A 22213-nucleotide genomic window follows, 5' to 3' on the forward strand; every position below is an offset into this window, starting at 1 on the left:
TCTGTCTCTCTCTCTCAAAAATAAATAAAACATTTTTTAAAACCCTTTTTTTTTTAAAGGTAACGGGGCCTATAGCCTGTTGTACTTCTTCACACAGGTCAGCAGGGGGCGCTCTCACAAGGCTGCCCTGGAGGTTCAGCTGACAAATGACAGGGCAGTTTGCTTTTCCAGGCCAAAGCAAGGCCCTAGATCACCAGCAAGAGTCCTTTGGTTTCTTGACGCTCTTCCCCCATCCTGTCCTCATAGTGTCAGCATCAAGGAGAACCAAGCAGCCCAGACTATAGCCATGTTTCTCAAAGGAAGTGCTACTGGTATGCAGAGTGGGAAAATTCTGCATCACGTAGGACAATCCTACACACTGCAGAACATTTAGCATCTCAGGCCCCTGCTTGCTAAATGCCAGCAGTGGTTCCCAGTCATTGGGATAACCAAATGCCCTTCCCCCACCTACATCTCCCAAGTAACCCCCTCTGGAGATTGCAAGTTGCCCAAGTGAGATATGCAAAGGAATCTGGAGATTTCCGGTATCTGCACTCAAAGCAACAACTACCATAAAAAGCCTTCATGTCCAGTTGAGTAATGCTGGAGCTTAGCCAAGGAAAACGTCACAGGTTGCTTTAGGTGACCTAGATGACTCCCCTGAGTCTGTTAATGGTTAGTTGACAGTGTAAGGCTTGCATACCAGGAGAAAGGGAAAGACACTTTCTAAAAGCAAGATGAGTACTATAACCAAAAAAAATCCCTATATCGCCCCTGCTCCTGCAATCAAGACTTGAAATCTGAGCCTAGTCCCTTAAACCTTCCCCCCCCAACCCACCCACCTCAGTGTGTGAGCACTGCCCTCAGCAGTCTCTGCCTTGCCTAGGCTGGTTTAAGAGACTTCACTTCCCTGTGCTGCCATAGCAACCAGGAAACAACCTCTGCTCACAATGAGAAGGATGGTGCCATGGCCCAGATCTGTAGATGCACAAAGCCGGTAACAGAGCAACAGGACCAAGGGACAACAAGGGCACAGGCAAAGAGAGGAGAGAGGTTGCCCAGAGAGTAGACAATCCAGAGCTTGAGGAGTCTGAGTTTGCAGTTTATTTTTTTCTCCCGACAAAGACACACACTGTCTAAACTGTGTGGCTGGTTGTTATTAAGAAGCTGCTGTACGAAGGAAAAAATGTATTTAATAAAAGGCCCAGTGTTTGTGGTCTTCTAGGGCTCACTGCTGAGCTCAGGAAATCTTGAGGTGTGACCAGTTTTCAGCCTTCAAAACCAAGATGAACTGCCCTTGAGAAGGGTGGTCAGGAGGGAAACATGTTCACGCTCTCTCTACTGAGCCGGGGACATGGGAAGTTGGTCCAGAATAAACAGAAGCTAGAAGTCTATTTTGAACCAGAGGTAAGTCTTACAGCTGAATAAAGGCATATTTTGGGGGTGGGAAAGGAATGCTCTATTTCTCCATTTGGGGCTGAGCCATGTGTGTTTTGGTTCCGTTTGTTAGTGAGGTGGTGGGGGTCACTGGTAGACTTCCCCTCCTTGGTAAAACTCAAGAAAATAAGAAAGTTTGCTTGCACATCAATATTGCCACTGGGACCCTCTTCCTTCCCCTTGGACACTAACTTACAGTCTCATTTGCTTTAGACTGAAGGAGATTCCAGATTGTCTAGAATTCAGATGGTTTGGTTCAAGATCAGAATTTCCATGTGGGTTCTAGGCAAGTTGATGGCTGTTTGGTTTTGAGAAGTTGTCCTCTGTGATTGAAATGTTGCGTATGTTCATGCCATTTCAATGGCTTCCTTGAACTGTCTGAAATTCAACCCAGAGGACTCATACTTAACATAGGCCAAAAAAAAAATTTTTTTAAACAATAAAAATAAATCTCATTTTAGAAGATTTTAAAGAGGTGGCAAAATTCCCTTGTACTGGAATTTTATTTCATTGAATCCTGCCAGGAAAAAGAAATCCAGTGGGGTTCTTTGAAAATTTTTGGATCATACAGAGATTTCCATTGTCTTGGTAGTTTGTCGTGATATTTGACCTTTGCTATGTTAAAAGACATATAAAGTTTCAAAGGACCTCTGTAGCCAGCAGCATTCACTTACTTACAAGATATGCAACTACTTTATAGGGTCCTAAATAGCCAAATTAGGTAATGTTACATAGCATCTGAAATGTATAGAAATTCTCCCTGTGTACAGTTGAAGTGATGGTTGGAACGGTTTTCCCCTATTTAAACTGCCAGCTAGTCCAGCTCTAATTTCAAAGTTATCTGCTGCCCTTGATGATTCTGACTACTTATTTGCATACTAGGAAATTTTAACTGGCCTGTAGCCTACACTCTACCCTATTTAAGACTCTGAGCATGAATGGCTCTCCTGAAAGTTGCAGAGGGTAAAACAGAACAGAACTCTGCTCTGGGTTCTACTAATTCTGAGGTGTGGAGAATAAAACCAGTTGCTAAGAAGAGTGGTTGTGTTCTGTGACACCATGGAAGCATTCAGAGAAAATCAGTCACTAAAAAAATGTCGGGGTGCCTGGGTGGCTCAGTCGGTTGAGCGTCTGACTTCAGCTCAGATCACAATCTTGTGGTTTGTGAGTTTGAGCCCCAGAACTGGCTCGCTGCTGTCAGCACAGAGCCCACTCGGATCCTCTGTGCCCCCTTTCTTTGCCTCTCTCCTGCTTGCACTCTCTCAAAAATAAACATTTTTTAAAAATAATTTAAAAAACTAAAAGATGTCAAACACCTTGCACAAGTAGTATTGCTACAAAGGGGACTTGGATCAAGGTGGTTTCTTTCCATTGCAGGATTACTTGAACTGGAAGTCCCCAGAAGATTATGTCCTGGTCAGCAAACCGCAGGATGACGGCATTGCCAACCAGCACACCTGGAGCCTCTTTCTTCCTAAAACATTCAGTACTAGAAAGGGAGCCCTGATCCTCTACTCAGAAGGTTTAGCCTTATCAGCATGGACACCCGAAGGGAGGAGAAAAGGCCCCTACCGCTCCAAAGGCCACAGGAAGAGGCTGGGTTTTGAACTGCACACACTCCAGGACCTCAAAGAAGCCATCCTGGCATACGGAAGGGGACAGGTAGGCAGAACAGTCCTGGGTTTGGGGAAGATGCTGGCCTGTGGGTCTAGAAATCCAGTTGTAGCTTTGGCTATAATTTCTCAGACCCTAGAGAAGGTATAAAACACTTGGATCTCCATTTCTTCATCTCTATAATGGGATTGTACTCTTGGCCTCATCTGCCTCACTCAGTTGTCAAAAGGCTTAAATGAGATAATGTATGTGAAAAGGCTCTGAAAGGATAAAGGGCTATATTACCATCATTTTGTATTTTCCTTTCCGTTAGAGTAATACAAAGTCCTTTTCAGCTTCAGACAGATCCAGGCCAGCAGACATTTCATCAGAATCCTTGAAATCCAGTCTCATAGCCACAAGCATCATCATCATACCTCTGATGTTTTTGGCTTTGTGGAAATGAGAGGGAGAACATTTTAAATATTTACCTTGAGCCCTTCAGCATCTGCAGAAGTTAATGAGTTTTTCCATTCTGAATTTAATGTTAAGGGAAAATCCCTGTGCTCATTTTTCTGATTCATATGTTCTAACGTCTTATGAGATGTCCACATGGCCCCTGCTTTATATAACTGCATGCATCAGCCCTTTGGCAAGGCCATGTGAGAGTCTAGGAAGATGTATCACTTTATACAATTCTAGGCCATAGATGCTGGGTCACTCCCTAGTTGGTTGTTTTTTGTTTTTTTTTTAAGTTTATTTTTTGAGAGAGAAAGAGAGTAAGAGATTGAGAGTTGGGGAGGGACAGAGAGAGAGAGAGAGAGAGAATCCCAAGCAGGCTCTGTGCTGTCAGCACAGAACCAGACATGTGGCTTGAACTCACGAACCTCGAGATCCTGACCTGAGCGGAAATCAAGCCTCGGTCGCTTAACTGACTGAGCTACCCAGGCGCCCCCACTCCCTAGCTTAAAAGTCTGCTGGCTTCTCATTCCCCACAGGATAAAGTCATTGGCTACCTATACCAGGCTCTTCACGCTGACTTTCTCTTCCATATCCAGCCACATCTACCCCTTGTTCTTACTACCACCTGAACTGTGAACCTGAGACCCTACCCATATGAATAGCTTACCATTCCCCAAATACTCTGTGCCCTTTCCTGACTCTATGCTTTTGTATCTGCTTCTCCTGCTCCTGCTTACCCTTCAAAATATGACTCAGATGTCATTTCCTCAGTGACGTTTTCTCCACTTCTCTAGGCAGAGATATCCCACTGCTCCCTCCTCTGTGAACATTCCCATACAATCATGCATTGCCATTTATCACTTTGTCCATCTGTCACCATCTCCTTGAGGGCAGGGACCATGTCTAAATCATTTCCTGAAAATAGTGAGTACCCATAAATGTTTGTGGAATGAATAAATCGATCATGTAGGATACTTCCAGTGTTTCTTACATCATCTCCCAGTATCATTATTGGGCAACTTATCACCTACTCCACCCTAGGCAGAGCTTCCAAAAGGAAAGATTCCTCTGCCCCTTTTCATTCTTTCAAAATACAGAGAAGTATTGTATGAGAAGTATTTTATTTAATCTTCACAGTGACTCTGTGACATATGGTTTTTCTTGCCTCCTTTCATAAATGAGGGAACTGAGGCTCAGAGGAGTTAAGTGACCTGGCCAAGGTCTCAGAGCTAGTAAATGACAGAGCCAGAATTCAAACCTGGGATTGCTGACCTCTCCAGGGCAGGCATGCTTTGCACTTGTGCCCTATTGTCCATGGAGTTGGAAGGGCCTCCAGATGTCACTGTGCCAGGACTTGGCCTGTTTGCCCTCACATTCATTCCTCACCTTTAACTTACTTTGCTCTACACAAAAGTAGGGTTGACCACAGACTATATATAATTCCACAAACATCTGTGTCAACTGGCTTCTAATTGAATTTGCCAGTGGGAGACACTGGAAGGAGACTGGAGAGAGAGAAGAGAAAAGCCAAGATATTTCTTCCCTTCCATTCTATCTGCAAGTGGTGAGGAACACTTGCATCACCTCTGTGGTCCAGCTCCCAACAGACAGGCCCAGTGTGACTCTTCACCAGGTTCCTCCAGCTGACCCTACCTGTTCCTCCCTCTGTCCTTGAGCCCAGGGATGGTGCTGGTTTCCTGATGTTACAAATCTCAGTGTTGCTTCACCATATTTCTGGCTTCTGAGCTCTCTAATCACCGGTGCAACCAACTCCCTGAATTAAATTTTTGCTGTGTTTAAATACTTGAGTGGTTTCTGTTTTCCTGGTTGGACCCTGCTGTATAGGCTAACTTATTGTCAAGAGTAAGAATACCTTCCACAGCTTTCAGACACTTGTCAATAAGGCTTAAATATTTCAGGCAGCAGGGATATTTTTACTTTGTAAAGTAGAAGAGTCTATTTGAGGATGGCTTCATTTGGGTTAGACTTGGGCTCAGTGAAAAAGGGAAGTTCCTGTCTTCCTGTGGTACCCACTTAACCAGATATATAACACACACCTGTAACGAAACAGAACACTGTATTCTACCACCAAATGGGTAGAAGAGAAATGGTGTGAAGAAATCGGAAAGAAAAGAACTAGTTACAGTGTAGAAATTTTAAAGGACATTGGGGCACCTGGGTGGCTCAGTCAGTTAAGCGTCCGACTTCGCTCAGGTCATGATTTCCCTATTTGTGGGTTCGAGCCCCGCATCAGGCTCTGTGCTGACAGCTCAGAGCCTGGAGCATGCTTTGGATTCTGTGTCTCCCTCTCTCTCTCTGCCTCTTCCCTGCTTATGCTCTGTCTCTCTCTCTCTCTCTCTCTCTCCCTCTCTCTCAAAAATAGATAAACATTAAAAAAAAAATTAAAGGTCATTGTAGGTTGAAATAGGAGGAGCAACCTGAAGGGATTTGGGATTAAAGAAAATGAACAGCTTGGAAGAGGAGAGCTTTGTGAACTATAGACCACCATCTGATTATGAAAACTACAGACTGGCAAGAAGCTTTTAAAATCATAATATCCGGTGCTGGGAAGGCTCTGGGGAAATAAGCCATCTCATACATTAGGAACACACATTCACAAGACTTTTCTGAAGGGCATTTTGGCAAAATCCTATATAATACTCTGATTTAGCATTCTACTTTTAGGAATTTGCCTTAGGAAATAATCAGAGATGTGCCCAAAGATTTATGCACAAGAATGCTTACTACAGGTTATTTATTACTATACAAAGCATTGAAAATAATAAACATCCAACAATGAAACATCAATTAAATAAATTATAGTACAGTCATATAATGGATTTGGGGTTGGGCAATAAAGTCATGTAGTAGTCATGAAGAACATGAGAAAATATCCACAGTATGTTTTTAAGTCAGGTTACAAAGTAATATTCATATAGTAAAAACACCAAAGTTCTTTAACATTTTTTGGGTATTTACTATGTTCCTGCCACTGCTTTAAGTACTTTTTGTATGTAACTCATGTATGCTTCCCATAAGTCCTGAGGGTAGGTACTATTATTATCCCATTTTAGAGGTGAGGAAATTAAAGCACAGAGAGTTCAAGTCATTCACTTAAGATTATACAGTCATGCAGATAATTGCACCAGAATTCGAGACTAGCAATATAGAAAACATCATCTCTCTAATGTAATTCCAATTTTTAAAAATTAGTTATATAAGCAGGGGGATACATGTCAAATTTTAACGATGGGTGGTGGAATTAAAAGTCATATTTTTACTCATACATACATTTTTACCAAACATTAATTTTTTAAGTCATGGAATTTTATGAAGTCATGGTATTTTAAAAATTAAATTTAAATCTATGGGTAATCTTTCATGTTTATGTGGATTCCCTGTACATATGTAATTAAATCAGATTTCCTCCTGTTAAAAAAATGAATAAAACAAAAAATTTTTAAAGTAAAAATCTATGACTTTGAAGGAAGTAGACAGTGACAGAGAGTGAGGTTGACCCTCAAGAGCCAGATGAGATCAGGAAGGGAAATGAGATAGAAACAGTACTATAAATTAGGCCCACCAATCACCACACTATCTGTTCCTCAGGGTCAGTATTTCCTTATCAAAATAGTATATAGTTCAAGAGTTAAAAACACCACACTCAAAGTAAAAGAACCAAAATGGGGGTGAGGGAAGGGGAGATAGTTGACAGAGTAGGGCTGCTTACAGAAGGATCTATACTGGCTGAACTGTGAATCAGGAAACCTGCAAAATTCCAGCTCATTCAGACCTGTAATAATAGAGCCCATCACAGGGAGGTGCAATTAAGTTTTTAAAGCATCTCACATTATCTCCAGTTCCATATATGGATCTAATGACATTCAGTGGCAGTATGTTTGGGTTTTATAGCTCAACATACACTTATTCTTTAAATTTATTATTTTTTTTTTTTTTTTGCTTTCTTTTTTGAGAGAGAGCACTTGTGGGGGAGGTTGAGAGGGAGAAAGAGAGAGAGAGAGAGAGAGGGAGAGGGAGAGGGAAAGGGAGAGAGAGAGGGAGAGAGAGAGAGAGAGAGTGTGGAGCCCAATGCTGGGCTTGATCTCATGACCCTGAGACCATGACCTGAGCCGAAATCAAGAGTCTGATACTTAACCAACTGAGCCACTGAGATGCCCCTTCTCTTTAACTGTCTTGATGGCCCAACTCTTAATGAGCAAAGATAAGTGCTAAATCAAGAGATTAGATGTCAGAGTTCTCACACTTCTAGATACACACAATATGTTGCTTTGTTTTTCAAAGAAAATATTGTTAAAACATTCCTAAAGTGATAATCATTTTTCCCAAGGGCTTTAATTCATTCAGCCTCTCAGTATTTAGAAATCAAATAGTGGGGCATCTGGATGGCTCAGATGGTTAAGCATCTGACTATTGGTATCGGCTCAGGTCATGATCTCATGATTTCATGAGTTGGAGCCCTGAGTCGGGCTCTCTCTCTCCCTCTCTCTCTGCCCTTCCTTTGTCTCTCTCAAAATAAATAAATAAAATTAAAAAATTTTTTTTCAGAAATCATATAGCTATAAAACCTAAATAACCATAGTTTGGGGTAGTAGGGTAGTATCTAAGTGATAGTAATAATGATGCTCTTGAAACATAGCAGAAGCAAAGCATAGAGAAAGTACTTCCCAAATCATCAGAAATATTAAATAATTTTCACATTATTTTAGTATTTCATATTTTTTAATGTTTTTTATTTTTATTTGGTTACAAAGAGTGTGTTTGTTTTGTCTTTTTTTAAACGTTTTAATTATTTTTGAGAGAGTGCAAATGGGGGAGGGGCAGAGAGAGAGGGGGACAGAGTATCCAAAGCAGGCTCTGCACTGATAGCAGTAAGCCTGATGTGGGGCTTAAACTCACAATCTGGAGATCAAGAGTCACATGCTCTACCAACAGAGTCAGCCAGGTGCCCCCAGTATTTCTTATTATATTTTTAGAATTTTGTAAATCTGGCAATATTTTTTAAATATCCAACAATGGAACATTGATTAAATAGTATGTTAAAAATAATTTGTTTCAAAAGTTCAATTCACAGAGCATCCCATTTCTCTGTCCCATTGAGGGATAAATAGGATTTAGATTACTATAGTTGATTTCAACCAAGGATATATTGCTTCTGCCATCTTCCTTACACATGTAGCTATGTTTAAGAGTAACATCAAATTTGTTCCACTTTCAGTATATCCTTATGCATTCTACACTGCCTAATTTTTCTCCACATCTCAATACTGAATGCTCCTAACTCTTCATTTGGTGTTTTCAGCCAATGTCCAAGCTATGAAGGCATCTTCAGGCTACTATTTTTCAAGTAATATTGTGAGAAATATATTTTTCTGTTCTAAACATAATGATTCATCATACAAAATAGAAAAATATAGAAAAGTAGGAAGAATAACAAATTACTTTTTGAACCAAAGATCAGGAAGAAGAAGTTCCCTTTGCAATAACCTGCTACTTGTTCAATGGTGTTCCTAAAAAGTGATCAGAGCTCGAATGGTTATCAACAAACTGTCAAGTAGGCACCAAAGCAGTGAAGGGGAGACAGAGTGATTTGACTGTACTCCTTTTGCAGAGTGTCCTCCATCTGAGCAGCTCCTGAGTAGTTGTACTTAGGAAAGATTAAGAGCAAATCATGGTTCAGCCATGACAATGAAGTCAAAGGTATTATCAATAATAGCCAGCACTTATTGAGTGCTTAATGTATGCCAGGGATTTTACCTACATAACCACACCCAATTTGCACAAGCCTATGATCTGGGTGCTAGTTTTACCCCCTTTTTGTAGGAGGAAACACTGGGGCTTGAAGTTAATTAACTTGCCCGAAGTTACACATCTAAGGGGTGGAGCTAGGCTTAGAACCTAAACAACAGATTCCAAAGCCTCACTCCTAACTCCCAGAGGGTCTCATTTTGAAGATTCCATATGCTCCAGAGAAAAGAATTATCTCTCTTGCTTTAACAGCCTTTTTAAAAAAGAGATCTGGCTCTTCCAGGGGTGCCTGGCTGGCTCAGTTGGTTAAGCATCTGTTGATTTCGGCTCAGGTCATGATCTCACAGTTCATGAGTTCCAGCCTTACATCAGGCTCTGCACTGACAGCACAGAGCCTGCCTGGGATTCTGTCTCTCCTCTGTCTCTGTCTCTGCCCCTACCCGGCTTGCTCACTCTCTCTCTCGCTCTTGCTCTCTCTCTCTCAAAATAAATAAAAATAAACTTAAAAAAAAAAAAGAGAGGGGTGCTTGGATGGCTCAGTCGGTTAAGTATCCAACTTCTGCTCAGTCATGATATCCTGGCTCATGAGTTTGAGCCCCATGTGGGCTCTGTGCCGACAGCTCAGAGCCTGGAGCCTGCTTCAGATTCTGTGTGCGTCTCTCTCTCTGCCCCTATTCCACTTGTGCTCTGTCTCTCTCTCTCTCTCAAAAATAAGTAAGCATTAAAAAAAAATTTTTTTTTAAAAAGAGAGAGAGATCTGGGTCTTCCAAAACATGCCTTAAAACCATTTACAATTCTAGGAAAGCAAGTCAGATTTTCATCAAATTAATCTGGGTTATAGGTAATATGTTCATAGTTAGCCATATATATGATTCAGTAGACTTCTATTTTTCTAGGCTTTATGTACTTCATCCACTGATCCCCATGTATACTAGATTGAGAATATTTATAATGGCCAACACATAACACTATTATATCCATCACTATTCTAAGCACTTTATACTTACTATCTCATTTAATCCTCACAACAACTTTATGAGGGGTGTACTTTTTCATTGCTGTAAAATAGGCATAACATAAAACTTACCATTCAATTTTAAATATACAGTTCAATGGCAGTAAGTATATTCACATCATTGTACAACCATTACTTCCATCCATCTCCAAAACTTTTTTTTTAACATTTTATTTTTAAGTAATCTCTACACCCAACATGCACTCGAATTTACAACCTAGAGATCAACAATTGCATGCTCCACTGACTGAGCCAGCTGGCACCCCCAGAACTTTCTTTATCTTGCAAAACTGCACCCATTAAACAATAACTCCCTATTTCCCCCTCCCCACCAGCTACTGGCAACCATCATTCTACTTTTTGTCTCTATGAATTTGACTAAGTACCTCATCTGAATGGAATCATACAGTAGTTATGCTTTTAGTATTTTGTGACTGGCTTATTTCACTTAGCATAATGTCTTCAAGGTTCATTTCACGTTGTAGCATGTATCAGAATTTCATTTTTTTAAAGCTGAATAATAGTCCTCTATGAATATACCATGTTTTGTTTATCCATTCATCAGTTAATAGACATTTAGATTGCATCCATATTTGGGCTATTGTGAACAAGGTTGCTATACACATGGGTGTACAAATACCTATCTGTTTGGGGAGTCTGGCTGGCTCAGTTGGTGGAGCATGCAACTCTTGGTCTCAGGGTTGTGAGTTTGAGCCCTACATTGAATGTAGAGATTACTTAAAAATAAAATCTTAAAAAAATATATACCTCTCAGTTCTTGTCCCTGCTTTCAACTCCTTAGGGTATATACCCAGAAGTAAAATTGCTGGATCATATGGTAATTTTACTTTTAATTTTTTGAGGAATTGCCATATTGTTTTCCATAGATGCAGCTGCATCATTTTACATTCCCATCAGCCATGCACAAGTGTTCCAATTTCCCCACATCCTCACTGATACTTTTTATATTCTGGGTTGTTTTTTGTGTTTTTTTTTTTAATAGAACCATCTTAACAGGTGTGAAGTGGCCTTTCATCATGGTTTTGATTTGCATTTTCTTAATGATAAGAAACATTAAGCATCTTTTCATGTCCTTATTGGCCATGTGTATATCTTCATTGGAGAACTGTCTATTCAAGTCCTTTGTCCATTCTTAAAATAAGGCTGTTTTGTTTTGTTTGTTTTTGAGTTGCAGGAGTTCTTTATATATTCTAAATATTAATCCATTATCAGATATAGAATTTGCAAATAATTTCTCCCATTCTCTGGGTTGCCTTTTCACTCTGCTGATGGTATTCTTTGATGTACAAGTTGCATCATATTCAAGAAACTATTTCCAAATCTGATGTCATGAAACTTTTATCCTGTGTTTTCTTTTAATGTTTATTTATTTTTGAGAGAGAGAGACAGAGAGAGACAGACAGACAGAAACAGAGTGCAAACAGGGCAGGGAAAGAGTGAGACACACACACACAGAATCCCAAGCAGGCTCCAGGCTCTGAGCTGTCAGCACAGAGCCCAACACGGGGCTCAAACCCACAAACTGTGAGATCATGACCTGAGCTGAGGTCGACGCTTAACCGACTGAGCTACCCAGGCATCCCTCTCCTATGTTTTTTTTTAAGAGTTTTATAATTTTAGCTTTTATACGCAGGTCTTTGAGTTAGTTTTTGTGGATCCTGTGAGGTAATGGTCCAACTTCATTTTTTTGCATGTAGGGTATATACTTTTATCATGCTCATTTGACAGTTTCTTAACTGAGGCAGAGATGGGTCAAGTAATTTCCCCAAAGTCACACAGCTAGTAATCCTGGTGGAACCAGGATTCAAATCCAAGCAGACCAAGCTCTTATAAGAACTAAAGCTTAATTTTTGCTGGTTTTGATTCTAGTTGTTGCACCTTTGCATTTGTGACATATGGCTCGTCAAATCTTTGATGCTAAATTGTTTGGCCAAGAATCAAGCCCTGTTACAACATTGCAACTTTGGAAAAATTCAGACGGCTTTATGATTCTCTTTTTAATGGCTTGATATCCAGGAACATATCATCACCAAAGACATATGGGAGAGAGATAGTATCATTTGCACAGAATCACAGAAATTAAACCTGCAGAGAAAACAACTGACTGAGAATGGTAGTGTTTACACAAAGCTGATTGAAGTCAGGCTGGAGGTGGAGAAGACTTCCCAGGCACAGCTGCAAGTGGCTGAACATCTCTCCCTTCCCATCCCACCCCGACTTCTACTCCAGTTGCACTAACCTGGCATCTCCAAGGCTGGCTCCAGTCACACCTGCACAGGTGCAACAACAACGGGTGGTCACCCTCTGTTTTAAAGTTTGGACTTTGGGGCACCTGGATAGCTCAGTGGTTTCAGAGCCTGACTTTGACTCAGGTCATGATCTCACCAATGATGAGTTCAAGCCCCACGTCACGCTCTGTGCTAATGGTGTGGAGCCTGCTTTGGATGCTGTCTCCCTCTATGTCCCCCCGCCCCCGTTCTCACTTGCTCGCTCTCTCTCTCTCTAAAACAAATAGACATTTGGGTGCCTGGGTGGCTCAGTTTGGTTAAGTGTCTGACTTCGGCTTAGGTCATGATCTCACGGTTTGTGAGTTTGAGCCCCACGTGGGGCTCTGTGCTGACAGCTCAGAGCCTGGAGCCCGCTTCAGATTCTGTGTCTCCCTCTAACTCTGCCCCTCCCTAACTCATGCTCACACACTCTCTCTCTCTCTCTCTTAAAAGTAAATAAATATTAACATTTTTTTAATAAACATATAAATAAATAAATAAATAAATAAATAAATAAATACTTTTGAAGTTTTATTTATTTTTTAACATCTTGACTAGTTATTAACTAGTCAGTGCCTAGAACAGTACCTGACATATGGCAGATGCTCAACAAATAGTTGTCAGATGAACATATTAGTTGCCAGGGTGTGTCAGGGAGAGGCCATAGCCTCTACCCAGTACGGGTGTGCAATCTGGTCAAGGACCAGATTAGAGTGACCACAGTGATATCTTGGAGGAGGGGGAATTTGAGCTGAGTCTTGTGATAAAAATAAGTGTAGAGTAACTATCCAGTTATAGGTAAGTGAAGGCATAGAGGGAAGACAGTCAGGGAAATTAGACAGGAATGGCTCTTAGCTGGAAAAAGAGGGTGGCGTCAAGTTGTACAGGGCTTTGCCTGCCAGTCCTGGGATTTCTGGACTTTTCTCTTCATCCCTCTGTCGACTTCTGCACACAAAGACTGGCCACCATCTGTGGTAAGAAAGCAGCTGGCTGTCCAGGCCTTTCTTGCTTTCCTGGGGAACCTGGAACCCTGCCACCCCATATCTGCTGAGCAGGAACACAGCCTGCACCAGCTCCTTCCATTCTCTGCAAACCCTCACCTACCATCATTGGGTCCAGGGTGGACATGACAGCCAGTGCAGGGATGGGGACAGGTGCTGGGGTCCCCTTTTCTCCTCTGCACATGGAGGACCGGTGAGCACTGGGAACATGGCTGGCCAGAGAAAGTCCCTTGTTAAAGGAAGCACTCTAGTGGAGTGTAGATAACAGGCCACTCTGCACACTAATTACTCATTTCAGAAGAAACCAGAAGCTAGAGTTGATTGGCAAAGCCAAGGCAGACCTGAAAAGTTTGAAAACATCACAGCCAGCCTCCTGCTGTCACTCATTTCCCTGTTCCAGAAATTCCCTTCCCGGCTCCCTTCTGTCTCCTTTTAGGTTTTATAGTAACTTCTGGCAGTTAGAGGTCCAGGATAATGTTGGAGAAGGAACTGAGATTATACATATGAGAGAAGGGTGGGTGCAATAAAACAAATTAATTTTTAACATGTTTTCCATTTATTAATATAATCTAACCACTGCTGATTTTTTAAAGTATATTTATTCATCTTTGAGAGCAAGTGAGCAAGTGCATGTGAGTGGGGGAGGACCAGGGAGGGATAGGGAGAGAGAGAGAGAGAAAGCAGGCTCCACACTGCCAGCACAGAGCCCAACACAGGGCTCAATCCCACAGACCTTGAGATCATGACCTGAGCTGAAACCAAGAGTAGGACGCTTAACTGACTGAGCCTCCCAGGCACCCCTATTTTATTTTAAAAAAGGAAGAAGAAAAAAACTAGCTGTAATCTTATGCCCAACACTCTATTACCACTGTTATTAGAATTTTAATATATTTTCTTCTAGTCTTTCCACCATGATTATATACTTATATATTTTTATAAGATTGTAATTGTACTTTACATTTTCTCTTGTATCTTGCTTTTTTCTACTTAACATATTGTTTCACACCTTGGACTCCCATACCAAGTACTAACCAGGCCTGACTCTGCTTAGCTTCCAAAAGCAGATGAGATTGGATGTGTTCAGGGTGGTGTGGCCGTAGACTCCACACCTTGGAAATGAGTGAATAGATTCAACCCTGACTTGTCTTCTTGGTAGCCCTAAGCAAGCCCTGGGCCTCTCTCATTGCATCAGTTTATCCAATAAGATGTGAAATTTACCAACCAACTTCACAGGCATGATTTGAGAAACTATTAAGAAAAACCAGAAAACTAGAAAAAATTTAAAGAAACTGTACTAGACAAAATTATGACTCTCAAAGTTGTTTATGTCTTAATCCCTGGAACATATGAATATATTAGGTTAAGTGGCAAAAGGAAATTAAGGTTGGAGATGGAATTAAGGTTGCTAATAAAATGGCCTTAAAACAAAGATATTATCCTGGATTATCAGGGCTGGCTCAGTATAAGCGCAAGGATCCTTAAAAGTGGAAGAAGGAATCAAAAGGGAGAACCAGGAGAGAGCAGCATGAGAAGGATTTAGCCCAACTTTGTTAGCTTTGAAGATGGAAGAAGGGGTCACAAGCAAGGAGCCTCTAGAAACTGGAAAATGCCAAGAAACAGATTATCCACTAGAGCATCCACAGAAAATAGGGCCCTGTCAACACCTTGATGTTAGCCCAGTGAGATCTATTTTAAACTTCTAACTTCCTGAACTACAAGATCATAAATTTTTATTGTTTAAAGCCATTAAGTATATGGTAATTTGTTAAAGCAGCAATAGGAAACTAATACAGAGGCAAGATCAGCTTTCAAACTACAGGCAAAAATGTATCTAAATACCCCAAATTCCAGGACAAAGGATTTTCTAACTCTTCTTGGCAACACCCTGCCCCATTTAGCAAACTTCCCAGTAAAGCTCCAGAACCAAGCTGATAACTTCAAAAATACCCATGAAAGAGAAACAATAAGGGGCTCTTGTCCAGATCAACATGTGCATCATGCTATCTACATAGGGCCCACAGACTCTCAGAGGAGGCTCAGTCTTGTGGCAGAGAGAAGTCATTTGAAGCAAAGATTTACACGGAGGAAATGAAGTTCCAATTCACCCAGAAAGATCTAATGGCTCCATATTCCAGGGCTTACCACAGTGCCTGGCACAAAGATGGTGCTCAGTAAAGACGACTACATGACCAAATGAAAAAATGGAATGAGAGAGACCTTGAATCAGTTTGCCTCAGGACTGCCTGATCCTGGGCAGGGACAAGATGGAAGGCCAGTTTGCAGCCCTGCATGAAAATCCCAACATAATCATTGCCACTCCTGGGTGCTTGGTGTATGTGGCTGTGGAGATGAACCTGAAGCTGCAGAGCGTGGAGTATGCAGTGTTCGATGAGGCAGACAGGCTCTTTGAGATGGGGTTTGCCAAGCAGCGGCAGGAAATCATCTGCCGCCTCCCTGGGGGCCACCAGACGGTCCTGTTCTCGGCCATGCTGCCCAAACTGCTGGTGGGGTTTCCCCGGGAGGGCCTCATGGAGCCCGTGCTCGTCCGGCTCAGTGTGGATGCCAAACTCAACGAGCAGCTCAAGACCTCCTTCTTCCTTGTGGCGCAAGGACACCAGAGCCACCGTGCTGCTCCACCTGCTGCACACAGTCGTGAAGCCCCAGGACCAGATGGTGGTGCTTGTGGCCACGAAGCACCACGCGGAGTACCTCAGCAAGCCGCTGAGGACTCAGGGGGTGAGTTGTGCCCACATCTACAGTGCCCGGGACCAGACAGCCCGCAAGATCAACCTCTCCAAGCTCACCCATGGCAAGTGCTCCATCCTTATCGTGATGGACCTGGCAGCCCACGGCCTGGACATTCTGCTGCTGGACAATGTCATCGACTACAGCTTCCCTGCCAAGGGCAAGGAAGGGCATTGCCCTCCCTATAATCCTTCTCTTTCTTATCCTCTGGAAAAAGCCTCAAGATGTATGTGGGACTGAATTTTTCAGGGTCTTTTTGCACTTGAAGTACCTGCCACATAAAATGTTCAGACATCAGAGACCAGTTGATGCTTTGTGTTTGGATTCCAAACATTCGTTTAATTTACAAATTCCTAAAGAGGACAACCAATTGAGTAATTAGCCATGCTTTCTTTTCTCTGTTACTCAAATTATTTTGTTAGTTATCAATCTTATTTGTCCCTTTTTCTCCAGTGCCTGACATATTGTTTGATGCACTGTGTGTATGAATGAATAAAATGGATGAATGAATGAATGAATGAATGTCCTGGATACCTGTTTCTCTCTTCCCAGCAGATATTCCTTTATCCTATGGCCTTTGGCTTCCCAGCTCTCTCTTTAGCTGAAGAAGAGTCTCTGGTGGTCTTGAATGCTCAGCGACAGCTGTGGGCTGTCTTTCTGTGGCATTTTGATCTCCCGAATACATCGAACTGGAGCAAACCAGAGCAAGAACCCAAATCCTAAGGCCTTCCTCTCCACATCAGGCACGTTCTATATTTCCATCACATTTTTTTTCTTTTTTCCTACTTTTTAAAATTTAAACATAAGCCTTCTTTGATAAATTTTGGCAGGATACAGCAAAGTAGCTCAGGCCACTGGCTTACTGACCTCACCTGACAAAAGTGATTACCTGATGGGTGGGGAGAAATTGACCAGGAAGTGGCATGAGGGATCTTTCTGGGCTATATTTTTGTTTTGTGTGATGGTTACAGAGGTGTATACAATTGTCAGATTTTATTAAACTGAACATTTTAGCCCTGTGCATGTTATTATATCTTAATTTTGCCTGTTTTTAAAAAATTCTTTAAGAGAAGGACTCAAATCACAAACTGCTCATCAGCCAAGAATGTCATGATTGATTGGTGATGTCTACCACAGACAAGGGGGAGGAGGATAGATGTCAACACAAGTCCTCATGTTTGCTATTCTTGTGCTTAACTGATCATAGAGAGTTTCTGCATCATTTAAGTAGTTATAGTATTAACTCATCCACATTAAAGGATTATAATGAGGTGAAAGTTCTCTGTAGAATATATATCCCCGGCCAAGTGTAAGATGTTCTTATTCACATTTATTCCACATGATGTCTTGCACAGTGGAACTGACTTTGGCAGGTAGGTTCCCAGAAAATTCTCCTGGGCTGAAATGAAATGCAGCAGAGCCAGATATTTTCAAAACGCAAGGCTTCCCATTAACATGAACATAGTTTGTCTGTTCCATTATTCATATTACAAACATTAAATGCTGATGCTGACTTGTTGAGCTGACTTTCCCATTGCCCTACAGGGCCACTTTTTAAGGTGCTAAAATTCTTTCCACAGGCTGAACTAAGTAATGTGTTTTCTTTTGAAGCTCTTTATTCTTTTCTGATGCTTTGTCTCAAGATGGGGTCTGGAATTTCTCATTTCTCCTTCTCCTTCCAACTGAAAATCTACAGGGGCCTTTCAGAGCTTTGCTCTGTGGGCTCTTGGTTTATGTCTGTTGGCTGAGGCATCTGTGCCTTTAGGCACCTTCCAGGAGTCTCCCAGTGTACTGATGAGGATTGTGCTAACCAGCCTGTATCACTGGGAGGCTCAGGGCTCAGCAGCCATGCTATTTCCATGGTGTCCCCACAGAGGGAGCAGGACAGAACCTGGCAACCATACCTCCACTTCCGAAGCCAACCAGAGAGCCAGGCCCAACGGCAGATGCAGCCTGGGTATTCAGCCAAGAGATACCTCCGAGGCCTCTTGCGGACATGGCCCCCTGACACAATGTACAGGCTCCAATGTGCAGGTCAGTGGGGCAGTGGGAGGACATACATCCTGAGCTGCCCTGCCTTCTGGTGTGAGAGTCTTTTTTCCATCAAGTCCTGAAACATCAGAATGTAGGTCCAATTTTGTGTTAAGGCAAAGGTGCTCAAGCTTGGGAGCTGAGAGCCTCTATCATACCTTTTACCTTTTGTCCTCCCCAACATTTGCAGAGGAACATAAAGCCTGAAGTTTTGCCTTCTCTCTAGCTCCCCTTAGGGCCTTCACACCGTACATCCTAAGCAGAATTTTCTTCCCAACCTTCTCTACTCAGAGACTTCAGATCCTCCAATCAATCCCTCTCTTTTACAAGATAAAGAAAAGAGGCCCAGGGGACAAAATAATTTGTCCAAAGTCATTTAGCCAAAAGCAAAGCTGGGACCAGAAGGCAGATCTCCTCATACCGCCAGCTCCACATTCACCCCAATATTCCCTAGTTCCCATTCTGAGGTGATCCCAGATCCTCCAGGAAGTAGAAATGTTAGGCTTCCTCCTCTTAAAGATGGCAGCTCTCCAGCATCATCCACTTAGGAGATGGACACCCTTCTGCTGAACAGAGACCCCAAATGCACTCTGTAAAGGCTTGAAAATGAAAACAGGAAACTACTGGGGATTCAAATTGCCAGAGATTGAGCAAATAAACAGAGACCCACACAGATAGATACACACACACAGAGTAAAACTTGCAACATTTGGTACATATTTCTGCTAAAAAAGTATTCATTGTTTATCTGAAATTCAATTTTAACTGGACATCCCATATTTTATTTGGCAAACCTACTGGGGATGAGAGGAGTGAGAAGTAGGATTTGCCAGTGCCCACTGCATGTTTGCCATTTCTTCAGCACAAACAGGACCACAAGAAGACTGACTTTCTTCTTACTTTATAGGTTTACCTTGGAAAAGGAGAGAAAACAACTATTTCCCCAATGAGTGATGACTTGAAGGAAGATGAGGTGTGGGCTTGTCCAGTAGGTTTTACCTTCATGGCAGGCCCAGCATTGCAGGCAGTTCCATTTATTTAACACTTGTGAGAAAGAGCCTCTTAACTAAAGATATGTTTCTCTTTGGGTGGGGCAGAGGACAGAGCAGACCACTGCCTCAGAGCCTGGCCCAAACATCTTCAAGGACAATAACTCCTCTTAAGATAAGAAAATGTCTCCTCAAGTTGGGGGAACAATAGCAATACTGCGGTATGAGATCACTGGCCCAATGGCCTCGGCTACCCCTTCCATCACATCTCAGAGCTCATTACCTTTATAATCCCAGTATGTTCTTTGGTCCCATATTTCCACCCCAATGATAACCCCTCCACACCCTTCAGACCCACATTTTCTACAAACGCTTCTCTGACAACTCTAGCCAATATTGAGCTCCTTATTTTCTGACCTATATCACATCAACATTTGGGGCCAAACAATTGAACGCAGAAGAGCTTCATCTCTCCAACAGACTATTAGTGCCTTTAAAAGAGGCCTATGTCTGGTTCTTCTGTGTCTATCCCACTGCCTAGCAGTGGTAACCCCCAGTAAATAATTGTAGAATGACTGAATGGAGAATCATGGGGCCTACATAGCAAGTAGGATACATCCAGTAAAAACCATTAGATTCTCCCCCTGAAGCAGGAGGAGGCTTTTACTCAAACCCAAAGAAGCAGCCATGTTTCTTCCACCAGGGACACCCAGTTCTTGGGAATGGTGAAGTGGAAGAAACACATATGTGGCACAGGACCAGAAGCATGAAAGACACTGAACAGAGAACCCTCTATGGGTTCTATCTGATTTTTAATCCCTCCCGTCTACTAACTGTCTTCTCTAATGGGCAATGTCCAAGGCCAAGACTAGTGCAAGTGGGGAACCTTGTAGTTATCTCCAAGACCTCTGGACCGGTGACCACTCTTTCTACCAATAACTCCTGGCTAATAACTCTACTAATACTCTTTAGGATACATCAAGGATTCTGTGCTGCTCCAGGACAGTCAACTTAATGTACCAAAGAATCTCAGGCCACAACAGGATCTTTCAGGTGTACCCCCAAAATACCATCTCTTGCCTGTCTTCCCTTCATTTTGGATTCAACAAGGAAAATCTTTTGAACAAGGTACATGTTGATTTTATGACCAGATCTCAAATATTTGAATTTTTAACACTTTAAAATGGAGTTCACCAAAATAAGTTCTAGGGATCCTGGGTTTCATTGTCTTTAGAGTCTAGACCAGCATTATCCAAACATACTTCCTGTAATGATAAATTGTTCTATAATACGTGCTATCCAATTAGTAGCCATTAGCCACATGCAGCTATTGAACACTTGAAATGTAGGTAGTGTGACTGTAAAACTGAGGTTTAAAATTTTACCTCCTTACAACTAACTTACATCTAAACAGCCACATGTGGCTATTGACTACTGTATTAAACAGTGCAAGTCTAGACTCTAGATTTTAGATTTCTTAAGCCTATTCTACTCTAATATTCTTTAATTCTATGGTTTTGTGGCAATGTTATAAGAAAAAATTCAGGCTTTGGAGCAATGCCTGTCCTTTCTCTTACTAAATGTAAGATCTTGAGTAAGTCACTTAACCTCTTTGAACTTCTGTTTACTCATCTCTGTAATGAACATGACGAGACTTGCCTCATTAGTGTACAGAAAATTATTGTGAATTGTCTGTAAGTTGTTCAGTACTATGAACATTTTACTTATCAGTAATATTCTTGGGAACTTGCAGCATTAAAGGAGCCAGAAATTGCCTTTACTAAGGAGAAATAGGAAAAGATGACTGGGTAGCACTAATGGACAAAGAATAAGGCATTGTCTAGTGCCAGGGTTTTTGAGAAAAGAGAAGGTAAGAACAAGAGACTAACATCATCTGAAGCTAATTTTTCTGAAATGAAGAAGTACTTTTCCAGAAATTATGGTAGTGCCTACCTGAGCCCTGTCCTTGGAAAAAGATCTGGCCAGGATAAGTAGAATATCTGGTCTATCAAATGAATGGAGAAGAATGTGGCAGGTTCTCAGAGCCTGGTGCCATTAAACATTCCTGCCACACACCACCCTTAAGACTTGACTCTGGAACCATGGAATTTTGGTCATAACCTTGTCCACATGTAGCTCATCTATAGGAAATATGCTGGTCAGGCAATTATATTTCTCTTTGTAAATTAATACACTGGTTTATAGAGTCACTCTACACTTTGCTAATGTGGGTCAACATCCAGACCAATTGATTCTGGGACACTGAAGAGATCAAGTTTCTGGGCCACCCATGTCCTGGGAATGGGTCCTTCCCCAGGTAGCACCCAATTTTGACATTGCCTTATGCACTCTGCAAAATCCTACTGTCTCCAGTTAATATCCTTAGACTTTGATGCCCTAGGGTCTATAAAAAAAATTTTTTTAACGTTTATTTATTTTTGAGACAGAGAGAGACAGAGCATGAACAGGGGAGGGGCAGAGAGAGAGGGAGACACAGAACCTGAAACAGGCTCCAGGCTCTGAGCTGTCAGCACAGAGCCTGACGTGGGGCTCGAACCCACAGACTGTGAGATCATGACCTGAGCCGACGTCGGACGCTTAACCGACCGAGCCACCCAAGCGCCCCCCTAGGGTCTATAAATACTGGACAGGGGACTGCAGTACTTTTATTCTGGGAGTGGATCAACACTACATACCTAAGGGATCAAGCAATTTCCTTAATTAATCCCATATGCCAAGGAGTTGTAATAAGCAGGAAGAAAACAGAGGACATATAGAATTATAATTAAACATGTGGCCATTAGCACCAGATCTCAAGCCATGTGACCTCTCTGGGCTTCAGTTTCCTCACTTATAAAATGGAGATGACCACACCCACCTTCACCTGATAGGGTTGGATGTTGGAGT

At 41.9% G+C, this 22213-nt stretch overlaps 1 protein-coding gene across 4 annotated transcripts in view; it reads left to right on the forward strand.

The window, feature by feature from the left end:
* Nucleotides 1-841: 841 nt before the first annotated feature.
* Nucleotides 842-22213, forward strand: part of KIAA2012 (KIAA2012 ortholog) — a 109677-nt gene continuing 88305 nt past the window's right edge. For 3 of the 4 annotated variants that reach the window (XM_045480773.1, XM_045480776.1, XM_045480775.1), the window contains exons 1-4: nucleotides 842-1386; nucleotides 2794-3078; nucleotides 18161-18320; nucleotides 20279-20434. In XM_045480773.1, the coding sequence (XP_045336729.1) occupies nucleotides 1303-1386; nucleotides 2794-3078; nucleotides 18161-18320; nucleotides 20279-20434 (685 nt within the window). In that variant the 5' untranslated portion in view covers nucleotides 842-1302. The remainder of the gene's footprint in view (nucleotides 1387-2793; nucleotides 3079-18160; nucleotides 18321-20278; nucleotides 20435-22213) is intronic. The other variant, XM_045480777.1, reaches the window with a different exon arrangement.

The sequence above is a fragment of the Leopardus geoffroyi genome, chromosome C1 (genome assembly GCF_018350155.1).
Source record: "Leopardus geoffroyi isolate Oge1 chromosome C1, O.geoffroyi_Oge1_pat1.0, whole genome shotgun sequence".
In the NCBI taxonomy this organism is placed as follows: domain Eukaryota; kingdom Metazoa; phylum Chordata; class Mammalia; order Carnivora; family Felidae; genus Leopardus; species Leopardus geoffroyi.